This window comes from Calidris pugnax, unplaced genomic scaffold (genome assembly GCF_001431845.1).
Source record: "Calidris pugnax isolate Ruff unplaced genomic scaffold, ASM143184v1 scaffold41, whole genome shotgun sequence".
NCBI classification, from domain to species: Eukaryota; Metazoa; Chordata; class Aves; order Charadriiformes; family Scolopacidae; genus Calidris; species Calidris pugnax.
The window spans coordinates 23072069-23089769 of NW_015094509.1; the positions used below are offsets into that span (position 1 = coordinate 23072069).

The 17701-nt window shown below is 37.2% G+C and overlaps 1 protein-coding gene across 5 annotated transcripts in view; it reads left to right on the forward strand.

Annotated features, from left to right (window-relative positions):
* Positions 1–17701, forward strand: part of EFR3A (EFR3 homolog A) — a 76861-nt gene that overhangs the window by 46317 nt on the left and 12843 nt on the right. For all 5 annotated transcript variants that reach the window (XM_014965489.1, XM_014965490.1, XM_014965488.1 and 2 more), the window contains 11 exons: positions 2094–2172; positions 3097–3232; positions 4863–5027; positions 7146–7260; positions 8651–8702; positions 10638–10810; positions 11254–11329; positions 12828–12989; positions 14178–14309; positions 14827–14894; positions 16056–16183. In XM_014965489.1, the coding sequence (XP_014820975.1) occupies positions 2094–2172; positions 3097–3232; positions 4863–5027; positions 7146–7260; positions 8651–8702; positions 10638–10810; positions 11254–11329; positions 12828–12989; positions 14178–14309; positions 14827–14894; positions 16056–16183 (1286 nt within the window). The remainder of the gene's footprint in view (positions 1–2093; positions 2173–3096; positions 3233–4862; positions 5028–7145; positions 7261–8650; positions 8703–10637; positions 10811–11253; positions 11330–12827; positions 12990–14177; positions 14310–14826; positions 14895–16055; positions 16184–17701) is intronic.

Consider the following 17701-nt stretch of genomic DNA (forward strand, 5'->3'; position numbering starts at 1 on the left):
TTTACAAAACTACATTGAATACATTGCCTGCATTATGAAAAGTAAAATATATCACCTGCAGTAATCTAATACTCTTTTCTTAGGAGGAAAATTCCAGTATATGAAATACGCTGTCCATTGAGCTATTACACAAAACATTACCTAAGCTGTCAACTTCCCCCTGCTCTCTTCCCATCAATTCATCTACCTGAAGCAGCTGGTAGTTTGCCTTTCTGGAAAAAGAAAAATGTCTTGTTTTGAGAGGAAAGGTTATTTAAAAAATCAACTGGGTAAAGATGTAGTTGACCATAATGTGCCTGAATGAATCTTTGGGGCAGGTAAAGAGGAACTGTCACAGGTGACAGAGAACACATGCTACCCTGAAAGACTGAAGGATCAGTTCTAATTAGGAGAAGACTACAGAGAGTGTGATTCTGTACGTATTTGATGAGACAAAAAGAAAATAGGTTAGCTAAAATAAGCTGTCATGTATAAGAAATGATGGACTGTACTGGGATGATATTAGGGAGAAAGAAAACAAGAATAAATACATTGCAAGCTGCTAAGCCTTGAAGGATTTAAAGATGCAATTATGTTTGTCTTTCTACCCCAAGACAAGATTAAATGTACCTGTGTATTTGGAATGTGCACAAGAAAAGCAGCTGTCCCCAACAGGTAGTCCAGTTTAATATTTAGTAATGCAAATATGCTGTTATCTTGGCAGACAAACTTACACTTTTAAAATTCCTGAAAATCTTTCCCGTCGGGATTTCTATTAAAGTTATATAATGTGTCAAAATGGCAGTACGTTTTCTTAGCCCTGCAATGGACTGCAAGATCATTTAGGGCACAGGAGAGGGTAGTTTTATGCCAGCTGGTTTAATCAGCCTTGAAGGAGACCTGTGTACTCAGCTGGGAGCAGCTGGGCAGAGAGTTAACTGAGACTTCCAGCTTCTAGGCAAAGTAAGTTAAAGCATCCACTCTGTCCTCTGTTCAGAGTACTGACTTTGTGCACCGTGTGCTTTCAGCTTCTTATTTGAAGCATCTTGATATGTTTACTATGTTCTTTGGCAAGGGGCAGACCGATAATGATTCTGTAGCTGAGATACCTATTTAGAAACTCTACCTAAATTCAGTTTCTGTAAGAAAGTAATTCATTGTTTTGGGGTTTTTTATTGTTTGTTGGTTGGTTTGGGTTTGTTGTTTGTTTTGGTTTGCTTTGTTGTTTGTTTGCTTGTGGGTTTTTTTTGTTAATCATACCAATTAAAAGGTATCCAAAATAACTTTTTCAATCTTCTGGGTTTTAAAATACCTTTATTTTTGTCATGCTTTCCCAGGTACTCAGATCTACTCGTTGGAAAATTTGATGTGTGCTCTGTTCATAGTTTTCAGCATGGTATTTAAGCAGACTTCCTTGCCTTTGCTTGAAACTCTGACAAAGCTTTTCATTGGTGGTTCCTTTCCCATTTAAAGAGAAACCGATGCATTTATCATTCTGCTTGTGTTTTGTTGTTTCTTGCAGAAAGTATTGAAATGTTTCAGAGTGATAAAGGAGTATATACACAAAGAGTAGCTCTTTTTTGTTTTCTGTATATATTATTCATGAAGCCCTTGTGAAAATAGAAATAGTTCTTAGAGTCTCTATTTTGTATATATCATGCAGCCTTAATTGTTCTGTAGCTTCTGATTCATACCATATTCTGTATATTATTTAGAGTAAAAGTCTGTTAAGGTATTATAGCCATCCTCTTCAGTGTGTCTCTTTCATGTAAATAAGCATATAATGTCACAGCCATTTTTATGCATGCAGTTTATACGGAAACAGTATATACTTCAGTGTTTATCTTTGTTATGGCTAGATTCCTTAAAATCCTGAGACTAGAAGATTGGCAATTTCTTCAAAATACAGCCAAATATTTTGTGATCACATCCTAAACCTTGAAAACAAATGCTTTTCTGAAGTTCTGGCTTTCTGATCTAGGTAATAAGTCATTGTTTAGAAGCTTTATGTAAGGAAATAATCCCTTTGAGGTGAATTTTGGGAAAACTGTAAGGTGCCATTTATTATATCTGTGGAATGTCATTATTTCAGATCCCTTAATTTTTGGTTACAGGCATTTAGACCATCATAGATTATGGGATCCCAATGAATTTGCTGTTTCCTGCTTCAAAATCATCATGTATTCCATACAGGTAGGATTTTCTCCAGGGTTTGTTTTCCTTGCATACATATTTCAAGCACATGAGACGGGGTGAAATGCTTTTCTCACCATGGTACTGATAGACTGTAGATGAAGTCAGAGAATCCAGAAGATCCCTTTCCATAACTCCTTAGCCTTATTCTTTAAACTTTTCAAATAGTAATCTAGTTGTGGTTTGTGATCAGAAGTTGCCTGGTTTGCTTTCAATTAACGCACACTTGGAGAAGATAAAAAGATATTAAGGAATTTTCAGAGGAAGGTGGTGCAGAAGTTCTTCAGCAAGCTCCAGAACAAAGAGCAGGTTGGACGTACTCCTCTGACATTGTGCTTGATAAATAAATCTCTCTTAAGTTGGTCATGTCTCCATGCCAATACAGCTGTACAGCTTTTACAATCCAATAAACCAACTTCACATGGAACTGTGTTGTGCTAATTGATATTTTACCATTGGGCAACCTCTGTTTTAAACATGATCAAAGTCTGATTCTTGGATTGAGTCAAGCACGGACACCCAAAAGATAAAGTCATAAAATTTCAGGTTTGTGGAAGAAAGCTGAGTTTTCTCAGCATTTGTATCAGTGGCTTTTTTTTTTCATTTGTAAGACCAGCTGAAGTCTTTGAGCAGCAGTTAGCTCAATGAAGTACCACTTCATGCTGCTTCTATTCTTGTAGATGTTCCTAGATATTTTAATACTGTAAGCTTTCATATACTGGTCTGGATGGACCTGTGTGGCTTTATCTTCGTGGTAGTGTTTTTAATCCATATTTAATCATGAATTGATTGAAATTTAGTTAAATTTATGAGTAAGAATGTTGCAGAAACATGGTTGTGACTGTAGCTGAATGGTTTATGAGTTTATTCTTATTAAAGTCACAGATGAAGATTTTCTTTCTGGTTTTTTTTGGTTTTTAATAGGCACAATATTCCCATCACGTAATACAAGAAATTCTTGGACACCTTGATGCTCGCAAAAGGGACTCACCACGGGTTCGTGCTGGCATTATTCAGGTTCTTTTGGAAGCAGTTGCAATAGCAGCTAAAGGATCAATAGGTAAGCCATTTTAAATTAAGAGCATCAGGTGAAAGGATAGATTTGAAGGGTGGTGCTCATTTTTGCTTTGTTTTCAGACGAAATGAAAGCTTGTATTTTGAAAACATTTTGTATTTATTAATTTTTTTCTCACCTGTGCTGATAAAATACTTGAAATCGTACTTGATTGGTTTACAATTACTCAAACGTACTTAATTGGTTGTTAGACTATTTTTAATCTTTTGCGTTGAAAAGATGATTAGATGCATTTTTACAGCCTTGTGAAAGGCAGGAATTCCTGCTTGGTAAGAAGTCACAAAGTCTGAGAGAACTGTGTGTGACTCTACAAAACGTCAGGAGCGCTGTCGCTCTGTGATGCTGCTGCTCTGAGGGGTAACATGGGAGTCAGGAGTAGAATGGTCTTTGAGAAATTTTACCTTAGTAATTGTGAAAGAGCTGAAATGAAGTGAATTACACCATTTAAGGTAGCATAGTTCTTTGAAATAAGAGTACATATGAAGATGTGGACACACACACGTGCTCTGCTGTTGTTTTTCTTTGGTCTCCTGCTGAAACGTTACTGCTTTGCTCCATTAGCTTGAGTCTGAGCCTGTCCTTTCTCTTTATACAAGTCCTACTTGCGGGCACAGACTTGAGAAGTCTTTCACCATATTATGAGAAGAGCATTTTATTTGATCTAATAGAAAGAACTGGATTTTTTTAGCAGGTTTTGAAATAACTGAAATTCAGGTGCGAGTACCTGGAGGTTAACCCGTTGTTTATGCTTAATTTCAGCAACTGCTCATATGTTCTTTGTAAAACTTGCATGGTCGGTTGACTCTGGCCAACAGCAATTTGCACAGTTCCCTTTAACACAGGACAGGGAGAAGGTAGAGAGAAGGTGAGAAGTCTCATGGATCAAGATTAAGACAATTTAATAGGTGAAGCAAAAGCTGCGTGCACAGGGAAAGCAAAGGAATTTATTCAGTACGTCCCATTGCCAGGCAGATATTTAGCCGCTTCCTGGAAAGCAGAGCCTCACTATGCATAACGTGTTCCTTGGGAAGACAAATGCCATACAAACATGTCCCCCTTCTCCTCCTTTCCTTGAGCTTTTATTGCTGAGCATGACATGATATGGTATGGAATAGCCCTTTGGTCAGTTTGGGTCAGCTGGACCAGTCTGTCACCTCCCAGTTTCTTGCACGTCCCCAGCCTATTCTTTATAGGGACAGAGTGGGAAAAATAACAAGCCTTGACACTTGCTAGCACTGTTCAGCAAGGGCCGAAACACTGGTGTGTTGTCAGCACTGTTTTAGTCACAAATCCAAAGCACAGCACCACCCGAGCTGCTAGGAAGAAGGTTAACTCCAGCCCAGCCAGACTCAGTACAACTCGATAGTAATGGTTTGCACATATATGCCTGATTGTATTTCCTGATTGCAAAATAATTCCAAAAATATCACGGTGTAGGCACACTTCAAAAGTTTATCCCTAGGCCATATCCCTCAAACAGTGGGGATAGAAAAGAACACTTGTTCTTTTCACCTTAATCCGATTTCTCCTGAAAAAGGATCGAGAAGGTTAGTTGTCATTTTCTTAAAGCATCTTTCCCTTGACAGCTGCAGTGATTGTTATGTGTTGTTTCCAGGCCCCACAGTTCTGGAGGTTTTTAATACCCTGTTGAAGCACTTGCGCATCAGTGTTGACTTTGAGCTGGGGGACAGGCGCAGCTCGGCAGGAAGCGCCACTTTCAGCACAAGCTCCAAGGAGAGTGATGAGAGAATTGTCCAGAATGCCATTATTCAAACAATCGGTGAGTAATGACAGTAGCATAGACTCACTTAAATTTCTTCCTCTTCTCCCCCTTCCTCGATGAGATGGTATTAAAACAACTTAAATCGAAAAGGAAAAATGGCAAGTGTGGTATCTCTGATTGTACTTCCTTCTGCCTCTCAGGCTAACTTTACATATTTAATTTCTGAAAGACTGTTCTTCTAATTGTTAACTGAGAAGACAGCCAAGAAGCTCAATGAAAATTAAAAATGCTGGTGGATAGTAAATGTGTTGGTTATATTGTTATATGAGCCTTGAAATACAGACATCATTCTGTACCCTTTGTTCAGAACTGGTATTAATCCTTTCATCAAAATCACATTGCAAGCAATCATACACAGTAATACGTTTTTAGTAGGTGCTACTTGAAAATTTGTAGAAACCAATGTTAATCATAGTAGCAACAATGACACCTAATGGCTGGTTGTGCTACCACGACTTAACTGAAGTACTTCTAAGCACAATACTGAAAATGAGATCAACAATTTCTGTGAATGATATAATTTAAATCCTTTTTTCAGATTTTCTCTTTATGGTAATGATATTATATATTGCAGTGTATTTATCAGGTGTGTTCCTTTACTTAAAGAACAAGGAGGAATATAAGTTAAATGTTCACTGATCTGTACCTTTGCTTATGCCTTGAAGCTTTTTGGAGCAGTAGCAAATATGCAGTAGATTATTTCTCACCATTACAGTAAAAATCCAAGTTTAAAATGTTTAAAAAAGCCTCCCCCCACAATAAAAAGTCCAAAAACACCCACAACATAATCCTTAAAAGTAAAGCTTCTTTCAAGTGAGGTTACATTTATGCTATTGCACAGCAATGGAACAGAATATCTCAAGACGGAAGGAATCCATAAGTCCAACTTCCTGCTCCTCACAGGGCTACTTAAAACTAAGAGCATTGTCCAGATGCTCCTTGAACTCTGCCAGATTTGGTGCCGTGACCACTTCCTTGGGGAGCCTGTTCCAGTGACTGACCACCCTCTTGGTGAAGAACCTTTTTTCTGATGTTCCAATCTGAGCTTCCCCTGACGCAGCTTCATTCCATTCCCTTGTGTCCTATCGCTGGTCACCAGAGAGAGGAGACCAGCACCTCCCTCTCCACTGCCTGCCTTGAGGAAGGTGTAGGCTGCCATGAGCTCATCCCTCAGCCATCTCTTCTCCGAGTTGAACGAGCCAAGTGACCTCAGTTGCTTTACATAAGTCTTGCCCTGGAGGCCTTTCACCATCTTGGTCTCCCTCCTCTGGACACACTGTAATAGTCTGATGTCTTGAGGCACCCAGAACTGCACACAGTACTCGAGGTAGGGCACACCACTACGGTGTAGAGTGGGACAGTCACCTCCCTCAGCCGGCTAGCTGTGCTGTGCTTGGTGCACCCCAGGACGTGGTTGGCCCTTTTGGCTGCCAGGGCACACTGTTAACTCATATTCAGCTTGCCATCAATGCAAACCCCCAGATCTCTTTCCACAGGGCTGTTCTCCAGACTCTTGTCCCCCAATTTTTATGTATAACCAGGATTACACCATCCCACGTGCAAAATCCAGCACTTGCTCAGGTTCAGTTTCATATGGTTGGTGATTGCCAGCTCTCTAGTCTATCCAGATCTCTCTGTAAGGCTTCTCTACCCTCAAGGGAGTCCATAGTTCCCCCTAGTTAACTATCGTTGGCAAACTTACTTAATGTACATTCGATTCCTGCGTCCAGATCATTTATAAAAGAATTAAAGAGCACTGGCCCTAAAATTGAGCCCTGGGGAACCCCCCGGTGACTGGCCACCAGCCTGATGTAACCTCATTTACTGTAACGTTTAGAGCTTGACCTGTCAGCCAGTTGCTCACGTTAATGTGTTATGGACTTGTCTGGCTAAATTAGAAAGTTTAAGGATGCAAAGAAGATAGTGTCAGGAAAGACTCTGTAAAGCCATTCAGCAGAAAGGAACATGCGAGTATTATGCCCTAAAACAAATCATAGTTTTATTCTTCAATTATTTTGACCTTGTAAATGTATTCCTTGTATTTTAAGGCTTTTCTTATAAAGAGAATGGTTCTATATCTCTTTCATCCTGTGATTTCATTCCTCTTTTTTTAAGGATTTTTTGGAAGCAATCTCCCAGATTACCAGAGATCAGAGATTATGATGTTCATTATGGGAAAAGTACCTGTTTTGGGGACAACTTCACAGTCACTGGATACCAGTCACCTTGGGTTTGTATATCCTGCATTTTTAATTCCCAGTTAAAAATTTAGATTTTTAGAATCCCAGTAATTTAAGAAGTGAAGAAAATTAAGAAAAATTAAATGCAAATTCTCACTCACTGGGGGCTGTATTAAATGCCATGCAGAATCAAGGCAAGCACATTGTCAGCAGTATGAAATCAATCTCCAAACACATTTCTGATAGAAAATACCTGATTGGAATGCAACTTGGATTTTTTGCACTAAAACATTCCTTCTCTCCACATCTGTACAAATGTTTCTGAAATGATTCACATAATGGTGGCTTATTCCATGACTGCTTATATGTTTGTTTTGTGAATGAGGGAAATTGAACTACATTTTTTCAAATGGCTGCGTGATTTACAAATGGTTTTTGTTTTTTCTTCATTCTATACAAACTGACTTCAGATTAAGAAATAAAATAAACTGCAGAAATTCTAGTGAATTTCTTCAGTGAAAATCCAGTGAATTGGTATAGATTTCCCTGTTTGTTTAGAAATAGTAAAAACTATAGGTGGGCAGACTCCTGTAATAAACTCATAATTAAAAAGCCTCCATACACTGAAGTAGTATTTTTCCCTATAAAGTGAATAATTATGTTTAAAGACTGTTTTAAAAGTCTCTGAGAAGGTTGTAGCTATTCTTTCCAGGTGTGCATGGATATTTTTTGTACCACATACGTCAGATCCCTGCCATCTTAAGTAGGAAATCATTGTCATTCTCTTGGCTTCTTAGTAGCTTTTGCTAATAGTATTGTGTCCCTGCAGTATGGGACACTATTCCATGGAAGACAGGAGTCTTTGTAAACATGGGACTGAGTAGTATGTTAGTGTGACGTGTATATGTCATTCAGAATAAAGCAGCCTTTCTGACTGCTGATACAGTCTTGCATCACTTAACCTGAAGATTTGGCCTCTGCTACATTTGAGTGATGCTGCTGACTGGACAGAGTCAGGATCAGAGCCCATGAAAGTCGGTCTGACTTAAGAAGTGTCCTGGTTTCTTAAAAGACTCAATTACATTTTAATTCAGAAGAAATTCTTGCTTGTGAAAATTAATTCAAGCACGTAACGGTTGAATATTTCTCATAGATTTCTGAATGAAACATGAAGATTTAGATCTGCTTCTTATATATCACTTACTGTCTTTTCAATTGTATGTGCTTCATTTTTTAAGCCTTCCTATAAATATCCGTTTTTAAACTATTTAGTTATTGCACTTCATTTGGAGATATTTGCCCTTTATTTTTGATTATCTGGCATCCCTTCCAAGACTGCTCTATTCATTTGTCAAACCCACAGTTGTTAGGATATCTGGAGTAGAATAAAATTTTGAAGCTATGCAAAGAAACTCATCTTCAACTTTTTTCCAATTGCAGCGATATGGGAACTAGGAGGATTCAAATCATGTTATTGAGATCTTTACTTATGGTAAGCCTTCTGTGTTCAATATATTATGTTGCAAGCACGCAATGTTTCTCTTTATGTATGTGCTTATACATATAATTACAGTATTAAAACCCTGTAATATGAAATGAGATGTGCTTTCATATTACATAGATCTTTACTTTTACTGGGTAAAATTGTGACAGCATTTGCCCCAGTTATATTACAAAAAATATTCCTCCATCTCTTAGAGCACTTTAATAAATATCAGTTATAATTGGATCTGCAAATCCAAAAGAACATTGTAGAATAGGTTGAGTTGACTAATTCTGCCAGCAATGCTAGCAATATGAAAGTGAAATCACTTTTGTCTCGGACACCAGAAGAGCTGTAATTAGTAAAATGGTTGATATTTTTAAAGCTGTAGGAACGGATGCCTATCTCAAAGCTCTTAGAGCCTCAGGCACCATTGCTCTTCCCTTCTTAGTATTTCCCAAGCTTTTTGTAAGGTATAATAAACTGTTTAATCACAAATAGATTTTTCAACTTTAAACCTTTAAAGAGTATTTCTGGAAATACCTCCTGATGGGTAGAATCAGAAGTGGAGACTAAAGGAGGCTCTTGGCTGTACAATCTGGGCCTATTTTGTTGCGGAAGCTGAAAACTCTTTAGTGACTGAAGCAGGGGAAATAGCATAAAGAGCGATTTCATGACTACAGCAGTAGAATGCCATCCTGAAAATGAGTTTCTGACCCTGCTTTGACATGAAATTTGTGTGTGGTGTTCAGCAAATCAGTTAAACCGTTTTTGCTTGTCAGAATATGAAACCCTAGATTCTGGCTTGCAGAGGAGCAGAGCATTCACAGTTGCAATTTAAAGACAGAAAATGTGTTAGAAAGGACCTCAGGGAGTCATTTTTCACATTGTCTTCATTAAAGATAGACTCAGCTATGCCTAAACTGTTCTTGACAATATTCTTCTCACCAATTCTAAAAATTTCCATTGAAGCCAGTGAGAATTGTTCTAATTATTTAGGGTGCTGCGTAGCCTTTCAGTGTGCTTTAAGGGATTCCAATTGGAATTCTGTGGAAGGAATTTAACAGTTTTGACACCGAATTTTGTTGTGGATCCTCTTTTAGAAGATGGGAGTAAAATCCCATCATGACACAAAGATGTGAAAGTGAATGTTTTGATGCTTAATGAGTTACTCAGACATTGATGAATATTGCGGGAAAAAATGTGGGAAGGAATTTGTGTTCAGAGCAAAGCGTTTTTTGTGGTCTATAAGGTGTATAGTATTATATACATAAAAAAGAACTAGAAACTGGTGAACGCTGCCTGTTCTGTGTATGAACTGAGCTTTGTACATCATGTGTTCTTTACAAAAGAATAATACTTCATAACATAATCTGTTGTCATGCATACACACAGGCAGACAACTTAATGTTGTATAGGCAATTAAAATCTGGCACTTCTTTAATCTGCACCCTTGCATCTTGTAATATTAGTAACTTTCCATTTTCAAAATGTTTGATTAGATACCTTCCTGTGCCCTCCTGGTCCTCTGCCAGCCAATTCCCTTTCTCTCTATTCCGTTGTGCTATAGGAATGACTGTTTGCTCCCATGTTGTGGTTTAACCCCAGCAGGCGGCAAAGCACCACCCTGCAGCTTTTCATGGGCCAGTTTTTAACAAAAAATTCATAAGTGGTACCTTTATTTTTTTCTTTTGGGTGTGTTGGTAGAGCAAGGAACCTAAGAAATACCACTTCGAAACAGACGAGGGACTTTATTTGAACATGACTATTAAAGTCCTTCCAAATTCTTAGTGACATTAAGAATTTTCAAAACTAACACAATACTTCCATTGGAATCCAGCTTTCAGATTCCAAAGCAAGCCCACTATAAAGGGAGGGATAGCGGCAAGTAATTCTTAAAATGCAGTAATGACACACATTAATTTTACTTCCAACAATCAACAGGTGACTTCAGGATACAAAGCAACGACGATAACTAACGCACTTCCTCCCCCGTTTCTGGACCCGTTATTGTCTCCGTCACTCATGGAAGACTCTGAGCTGAGGCAGCTGGTCTTGGAAATTCTGCATAATCTCATTGATCGGCACGACAACAGAGCAAAGCTCAGAGGGATACGGTAATTCCTCTTGTTTGCTGTCACCTGCTTTAAATTCTAGCTTAATGTTTGAATGATAAGTACTGTTGATTTTGAAATATTTTTCCTAATATGAAATGTTAATGTGCTGTTTTGATAAATGCACAGTGCTCAGTGTCGTTTATTGATGGCAAGAGTTTTACAGGTAAGCCTCAGTGCATGATACCTTAAATAATCATTCCAAATACCTGGTAGTTTAACTGTGGAAGACAGAATATGGTATTTCATGTAGAGAAAAAAAATAGTGGTTGTCATAATTCTGTTTATGTTTCTCCCTCTTCAGCTGAAATGTGAATGTCATTGTTAAACATAGAGATAATTAAAATGGAAATTGCTTCAAGATTTGTTTGAGTAGTTCACATATTTCACATCCTCTTCCCTTTCAACTTCTTTTTGCTAAAATGACATTTTTGTTTCCTTTGTAGAATAATACCAGATGTTTCTGATCTAAAGATAAAACGAGACAAAATTTCAAGGCAAGACGTGAGCTTCATGAAAAAGGTAATAGATGAAAAAGTAAACTTTTCTATCTAGAAAGAAGATAAAGTAACTGAACCAGTTGCTTTACTTCAACTGTGGTTTTGCAACAAATGGGAAAGATCAATATTGAGTGATTTTATTTCAAATTAGCAATTTCAATGTTGAGATGTTCTGGATACTTGAGAGGTAATTCCGCGGAATAAAATTTTCATTTATGTGTTGAGTGAAAATCCTTCCGTGCATGAAATTGGAACAGTGTGTATCCAAACCATGATTCTGAAAAATCCACCTTTTCATAGGACATTGTGCCAGTTGGCTTCTGAGTATGTTTGACTCTAAAGAAAAACAGATATTTTTTTTTAATTTTTTTTTTTTTTTTAGATTATGCATATGTCTAGTAAAATTTCTTCTTTACAGTAAACACCTTAGTTTCTATAGGGGAAAATTGCATATAGTTATTAGTGTGCTCTGTCATTCCTGACTATAGTTTATCTGTGTAGGTATATTTCTAAACAAAAAAGTACAAATTACTGAAGTCAGCTCAAGCAGGCTTTGGAAAGTTTATCACTGTTATCTACCTGAGAATATACATTAATTTCTCACAGCTATCCCATACTGTTTGGTTTTTTGTTTCCTATTAGCTGTGAAATAAAAAATGTATGTCTTCAGAGTGCTGACTTAATTTATTATTCTAATTTCAAAAATCACAAGAATTGCAGTTTAAATTGTCCAGAGGCAAAAATGCTACATATATAATAATATTTTAAAATAGAGTTGTGCAGCTTTCAAGTAACATTGCAACATAAATGTTCTTGCTAAGTTAGTGCAGTCGATATTCCTTGTGGTATTGTTATAGCTGTTTTGATTAATACTGGAATAATACAAATAGAAAGAATACTTCAACATTGGCAATTATTAGAAATGTATCTTTGTAAAAAATAAATTTTAATTCATTGATTTAACATCTAGGATTTAAAACAGTTTGGATAAGTTGTATTTACTGACTTTTGCTAGATGAAAGTTTTAATTGTCAAACTTAATATTTGAATTGTTAATACTCTCATCTGAAAAAGAGGGCAGGAGAGGAACAGAGACTCTTATCAGGTCAAGAAAAGATTATGCAGTCTTCTAAAAAAATATATGAAGTCATTCTATAATTATCCATGTGATACTGTTTCAGGTTCATATCGTAAACCTAATGTTAACTAGTTTAGATGTGTGTGTTAGCAGCCTATTCTTCCTAGAGTCCTTGCATAATCAAAGGAGAGGGGTGAAGCGCCTCCAGAAGTCCATTATGACCTGAATATATATATATATATATATATATATATATATATATATATAAAAAAACCCGTGTATTTTATCCTTATTCATGTTTTCAATTCTGTATCTAAATCATCTAACATAAAGGTGGCCCTGCTTGGAGTAGGCAGTTGGACTAGAGGATCTTAAAATATCCTTTCTAACCTAAATTATTATGTGATTTTAGTACTCATTTTCCCCTTTTTTGTCTTTCTAGCATGGTCAGCAGTTGTACAGACACATCTACTTAGGCTGTAAAGAAGAAGACAATGTCCAAAAAAACTTTGAACTGCTGTTTACATCTCTAGCTCTTACCACAATTGAACTTGCCAATGAAGAAGTGGTCATTGACCTCATTCGATTAGCTATTGCTTTGCAGGTATGAGTCTGAATCAGTGTTGGGTTCACTGATTGACAGTTTATGTTTGTAGTTGGAGATGTGGGTAACTTTTTTTTTTGTTTGTGTATTGATCTTCGAATTGGAAATCACATCGTTCAGCCCTAATTTGATCGATCCATTAAGGAAGTGCACTTTATGCATAACACTTATTAATAGGAAACTTCAACTAATCAGATTTGTTACAAACTGCTCTTCAGGAAATACAGCAGATGTGGAAATTTGTTGAAACATTCCCTAGAATCAATGATATATTCATGAGCAGATTGATAAGGTGTCCTTACAATCTGTGATCTTACGTCAGTGTTCCGTATAAAAGATATGAACTGTCCTCAGCTTGGAAGAAAGCTTATGATTAATTGGTTGGTTGGAAGTGTTTATCAAACCAGGCTATTCAATCTTACCTTAGAGTAAAACTAGCCTGTGTTGACCAGCTTTATTCCTTAACGTTTCCTTTACAGGATCAAACATGGTTTCGTACTTGCATACATTCCTCAGAGAAACTGTATAACTTAGTAGGTTTATGTGTGTTGAAATTTAATCATTCAAAAAGTGATAGTACCAGCATGTGCCGTGAAAATTTGATGAAATTGTGTTCGGTATTCCCAGTTCACTCTGTCATTAGCCTTATTCCCTAATGTGCACCTGCGTTATGAAACCTCTGAAATGCAGAGTTGCATCCTTAATTCTAAAATATGTCAGTGAACCGAATCTTTACTTGATGAAAATGTCGTTATGTTTCACTGGAACAAAAATAGTACAAGCTGAACAAACACAGAAATGCTAATAAACATAAAATAATGCCCTTTAAGGTACTGTACCTGTGACTCACAAGAGTGATTTTTATTATTAAACTGTTTCTAATTTTCTAATTCTATTATTAAACTGTTTCTAATTTTCCTGAAAAAAATTATGATCAGCAGGTGATAATGACAAGAGACTACTAGTCATTAATCTGTTGTCTCTTTCTGAGAAACATAAGTTTGAGTTGAGTAGAATTATTTCTCTTCGTAGGGGTTGAATCCTTCGAGCTAACTTCAGATCAATATATACCTAATTTAGGAGTGGCCTGAAAGACTAGGATTTTAAGATGAGAGATATTAAATGCTGAGTAATACCAGATAGTCGTCATATGTCGGCTGGAGTATAATGTTATCCTTTATATTTCAGGACATGGCCATCATCAATGAGGATAATCTGCCAATGTTTAATCGTTGTGGTATCATGGCGTTGGTTGCAGCGTATCTGAACTTTCTGAGTCAGATGATTGCAGTTCCTGCCTTTTGTCAACACGTCAGCAAGGTAACACATAATAAAGTAATTTAAGTAATTTAGTACACATTTTGCTGTAAAATTAGTAAATTATTTCTGTCAAGTAATTACTTGTGATGTTGATCATCTGTATTCGTGTCCACCAATGTTTCTCTTTGTCTTCAGTCCCTGATGGCCTTATTTGCTCACTCTTAAAATTATGCACAGAATATTCTCTCAAGGTGTACATTCTTGTTTTGTTTATGGTGCCATATATCATGGGCTAAATCCCTGGCTGGTATAAGACTTTACAGCCTCGCTGGCTTTGGTAAAACTCTACTGACATGCACAAGACCATGAGAACCAGATTTTTAGCCTAAAGGATAAGTGCGACAATCTCTTTCTCTGGTTAAAAGAAATTCTAAAGGCCTTATTTGTGCTGAGGTAGATGTTAGTGAAGGAATGGTAATCTGCTACAGCTGAACCTCTTTAAGCAATTTAGTCATTGGAGAAAATAGCTGCGGAACTGCTGCATTTGTACCATTTGTCTTGGGTTTTTTTTTTTCAGGTTATTGAAACTAGAAGTCTGGAAGCATCCTATTTTCTACCAGAAACAATTTTCAAAGACAAATGCAAGTGAGTAGATACAGAATGTGAATTAATGAACAGCAAAGTACCTATTTTACTATTAAAAATTGCACGTCATTGAAATGTGTTGCGTATGTGAAAAATAATTTAGAGGTTAGTAGTGTACAGGGTAGGCAGAAGAAAATCAAGCTTTAAAAGCATATAGGAATATTTGAAAAAAATCTGGGTTTTATTGTAGTCAGAAGCACTTATCTGCACAATATGATGTTTGTTGTAAGTGCTAAAATGCAGTTTCACTGAATCACAGAATGGGTGAGGTTGGAAAGGACCTCTGCAGATCATCTGGTCCAACTCCCTGTGCTCAATCTGGGTCACCTAGAGCAGGCGGTCCTGGTCCTCATCCAGATGGCTTTGGGCTATCTCCCAGGATGAGACTCCACAAACTTTCTGGGCAACCTGTGCTGGTGTTTGCCAATGCAGACACCCTCACAGTAAAGTGTCTCCTGATGATCAAACAAAACCTTCTGTGTTTCAGTCTTTGCCCGTTGCTTCTGGTCCTGTCACTGGGCACTGCTGAAAAGAGCCTGGCTCTGTTGTCTGTCCAACCTCCCTCCTTTGAGGCAGTTGTACACTTCTCTGTGCTGAACCATCCCAGCTCTCTCAGTCTTTCTTCATTGGAGGGATGCTCCAGTCCCTTAATCCACCTTAGTGGTCCTTTGTTGGACTCTACAATAAGCCTGTCTCCCCTGTCCTGGGACCCACAGCAGCTGACACAATACTCCAGGTGCAGCCTTATCAGTGCTGAGGGGAAGGATCACCCCTCGACGTGCTGGCAGTGCTCTCCTAATGCAGCCCAGGATACCCTATGCCTTTTTTCCACACAGACACATTGCTGGTGAATGGCAAATACTATTACTCTGCAGTTTTTTTCTATTTAACAAGAGACCATATGCTCTCAAGATGTAGGAAATTAGGTGAGGAAGGTATTTCAGATAACTAAGAATTGTTAAAGTAATTTAAAATACTGCAGAACTATTCAGTGGACTCATTTTCAAGTGTATATTCATTCCAAAAAAACTGAGCAACTTTTATTTCCATCATATCATTAAGATTGACCCTTTTTGGTTGCTTGCAGACATTGGAAAAATATTTTATTTAATGAACAAATCTCTGTTGGTAGATAATAACTTCAAATATGTATTTTGACAGTCTTCCAAAATCCTTAGAGAAGCATGAAAAAGATTTATTTTTCCTGACAAACAAGATTGCAGAATCACTGGGAGGCAGTGGATACAGTGTGGAAAGATTATCCGTTCCGTATGTACCCCAGGTAACAGGTAAGTGGTGATTAGTAGCAAAATTATTAAGTACCCATTATTAAGAATGCTTTCCTGATGCATTTTGTGGAAATGAAATGTAATGTGACTACTTGGCGACAAATCTAATTATTGTATAACTATTTTTCTCAAGATGTTTCTTTTTTCTCATTAAGTACTCTATTATTACTAAAAAGTTTCAACTTTGTGTCCTTTTAAGATATTTTTTTTCCCCTTAAATTCAGGAGGTGGGGAGAAAGTTCTTGAGCGCACTTCAAGTATTTTTAATGAAGTCTTTGCTTTTCAAAGAATACCTAAGATGATAATGGTGATTATTAATGTTTTTCTATATTGATCTGAATCAGCAGATGAGGAAGAACTACGCAAGTCACCATACTTTACCCTTTTTATGTAAATGCTGGATGGAACATATCCCATCCTTTTACTATCTGGCCTTATGCTAACTTATTTCCTTAGTCAAATTCTCAATGAGCAGTTAATTTAATCAAGAAAGTTATGTTTTCCTCCATTAGATACCTATGCTAGCTTAATGTCAGGTAACACATTGTAAATAAAGTATGTCTGAGGAGGACCTGTGAGAGTTCGTGCTACCCTGGATGCAGAAATAGTGTGTAAATAACTAGTTTAGTATGTTTTCTGCTTTTAATGTATTTTCAACAGTCAGTTGAGCAACTTACTGAAAAAAATTGTTTGAGGCATTTGCTTTACTGACCAGATGTGTTTTGTGGCTATATATAGCTGTTATTATTGTAGTAGACTCTGGGACATCCCCGTCTGAAGCGTGACCTTTTTGAGAAATAAAAGTTCCTAGCAGGAAAATACAATTCCTACATTTTGTAGCTCACGCACAGAAAGAAACATGGTACATATGGACAGTGAATGCCAGATCTGCCACACTTGTGGCACGACTCAGAGACATTGCCGTCTGCTCTTGAATAAGCTTTTTTGGATGGCTGCTATGAGAGAAGATGGAGTTCTCCAGAACAGCAGATGTGGCTTTGTCCCATGCGCCAGCAGGCAAACTAGTGATATATTCTGAGACACAGCTGCCATGTCTGTGTTTTCTGTTGCTGGCTGTCGTCTTCTAAAAAGGAAAATGATGCTATATTTGACAGGTTATTTCTTATGGCATCCAAAAAAACAGTTAACGTTATATTTTAGTATTGGCAGAAGAGGTAGGTAGCAAGTAAGGAAATGTTATGTTTTCAATTTTTATTGTCTTTGAGTGAGTGAATGAGAATGGAACGAGAAAGATAGCCTGGTTGGAAATTTACATTAAGCCTCTTCTAGAAAATGAGATGTATTTACACCCAAATGACCCTGATAGGGTTTTCTTGGATATTTTAATAAAAATGCATTCCTACACAGGAAGATTTGTAAGTTCTGGTGTAGTTAAGCAAGTTTAGCTGCAAGTATGTGATTAACTGCCTCTTCAGGTGAAGAGAAATGGCCATATTTAATGCTAAATCTTTGAGTACGTGAATCAGGGTGTTTTGTGTTCTGTCTTGCGAAGAGCGG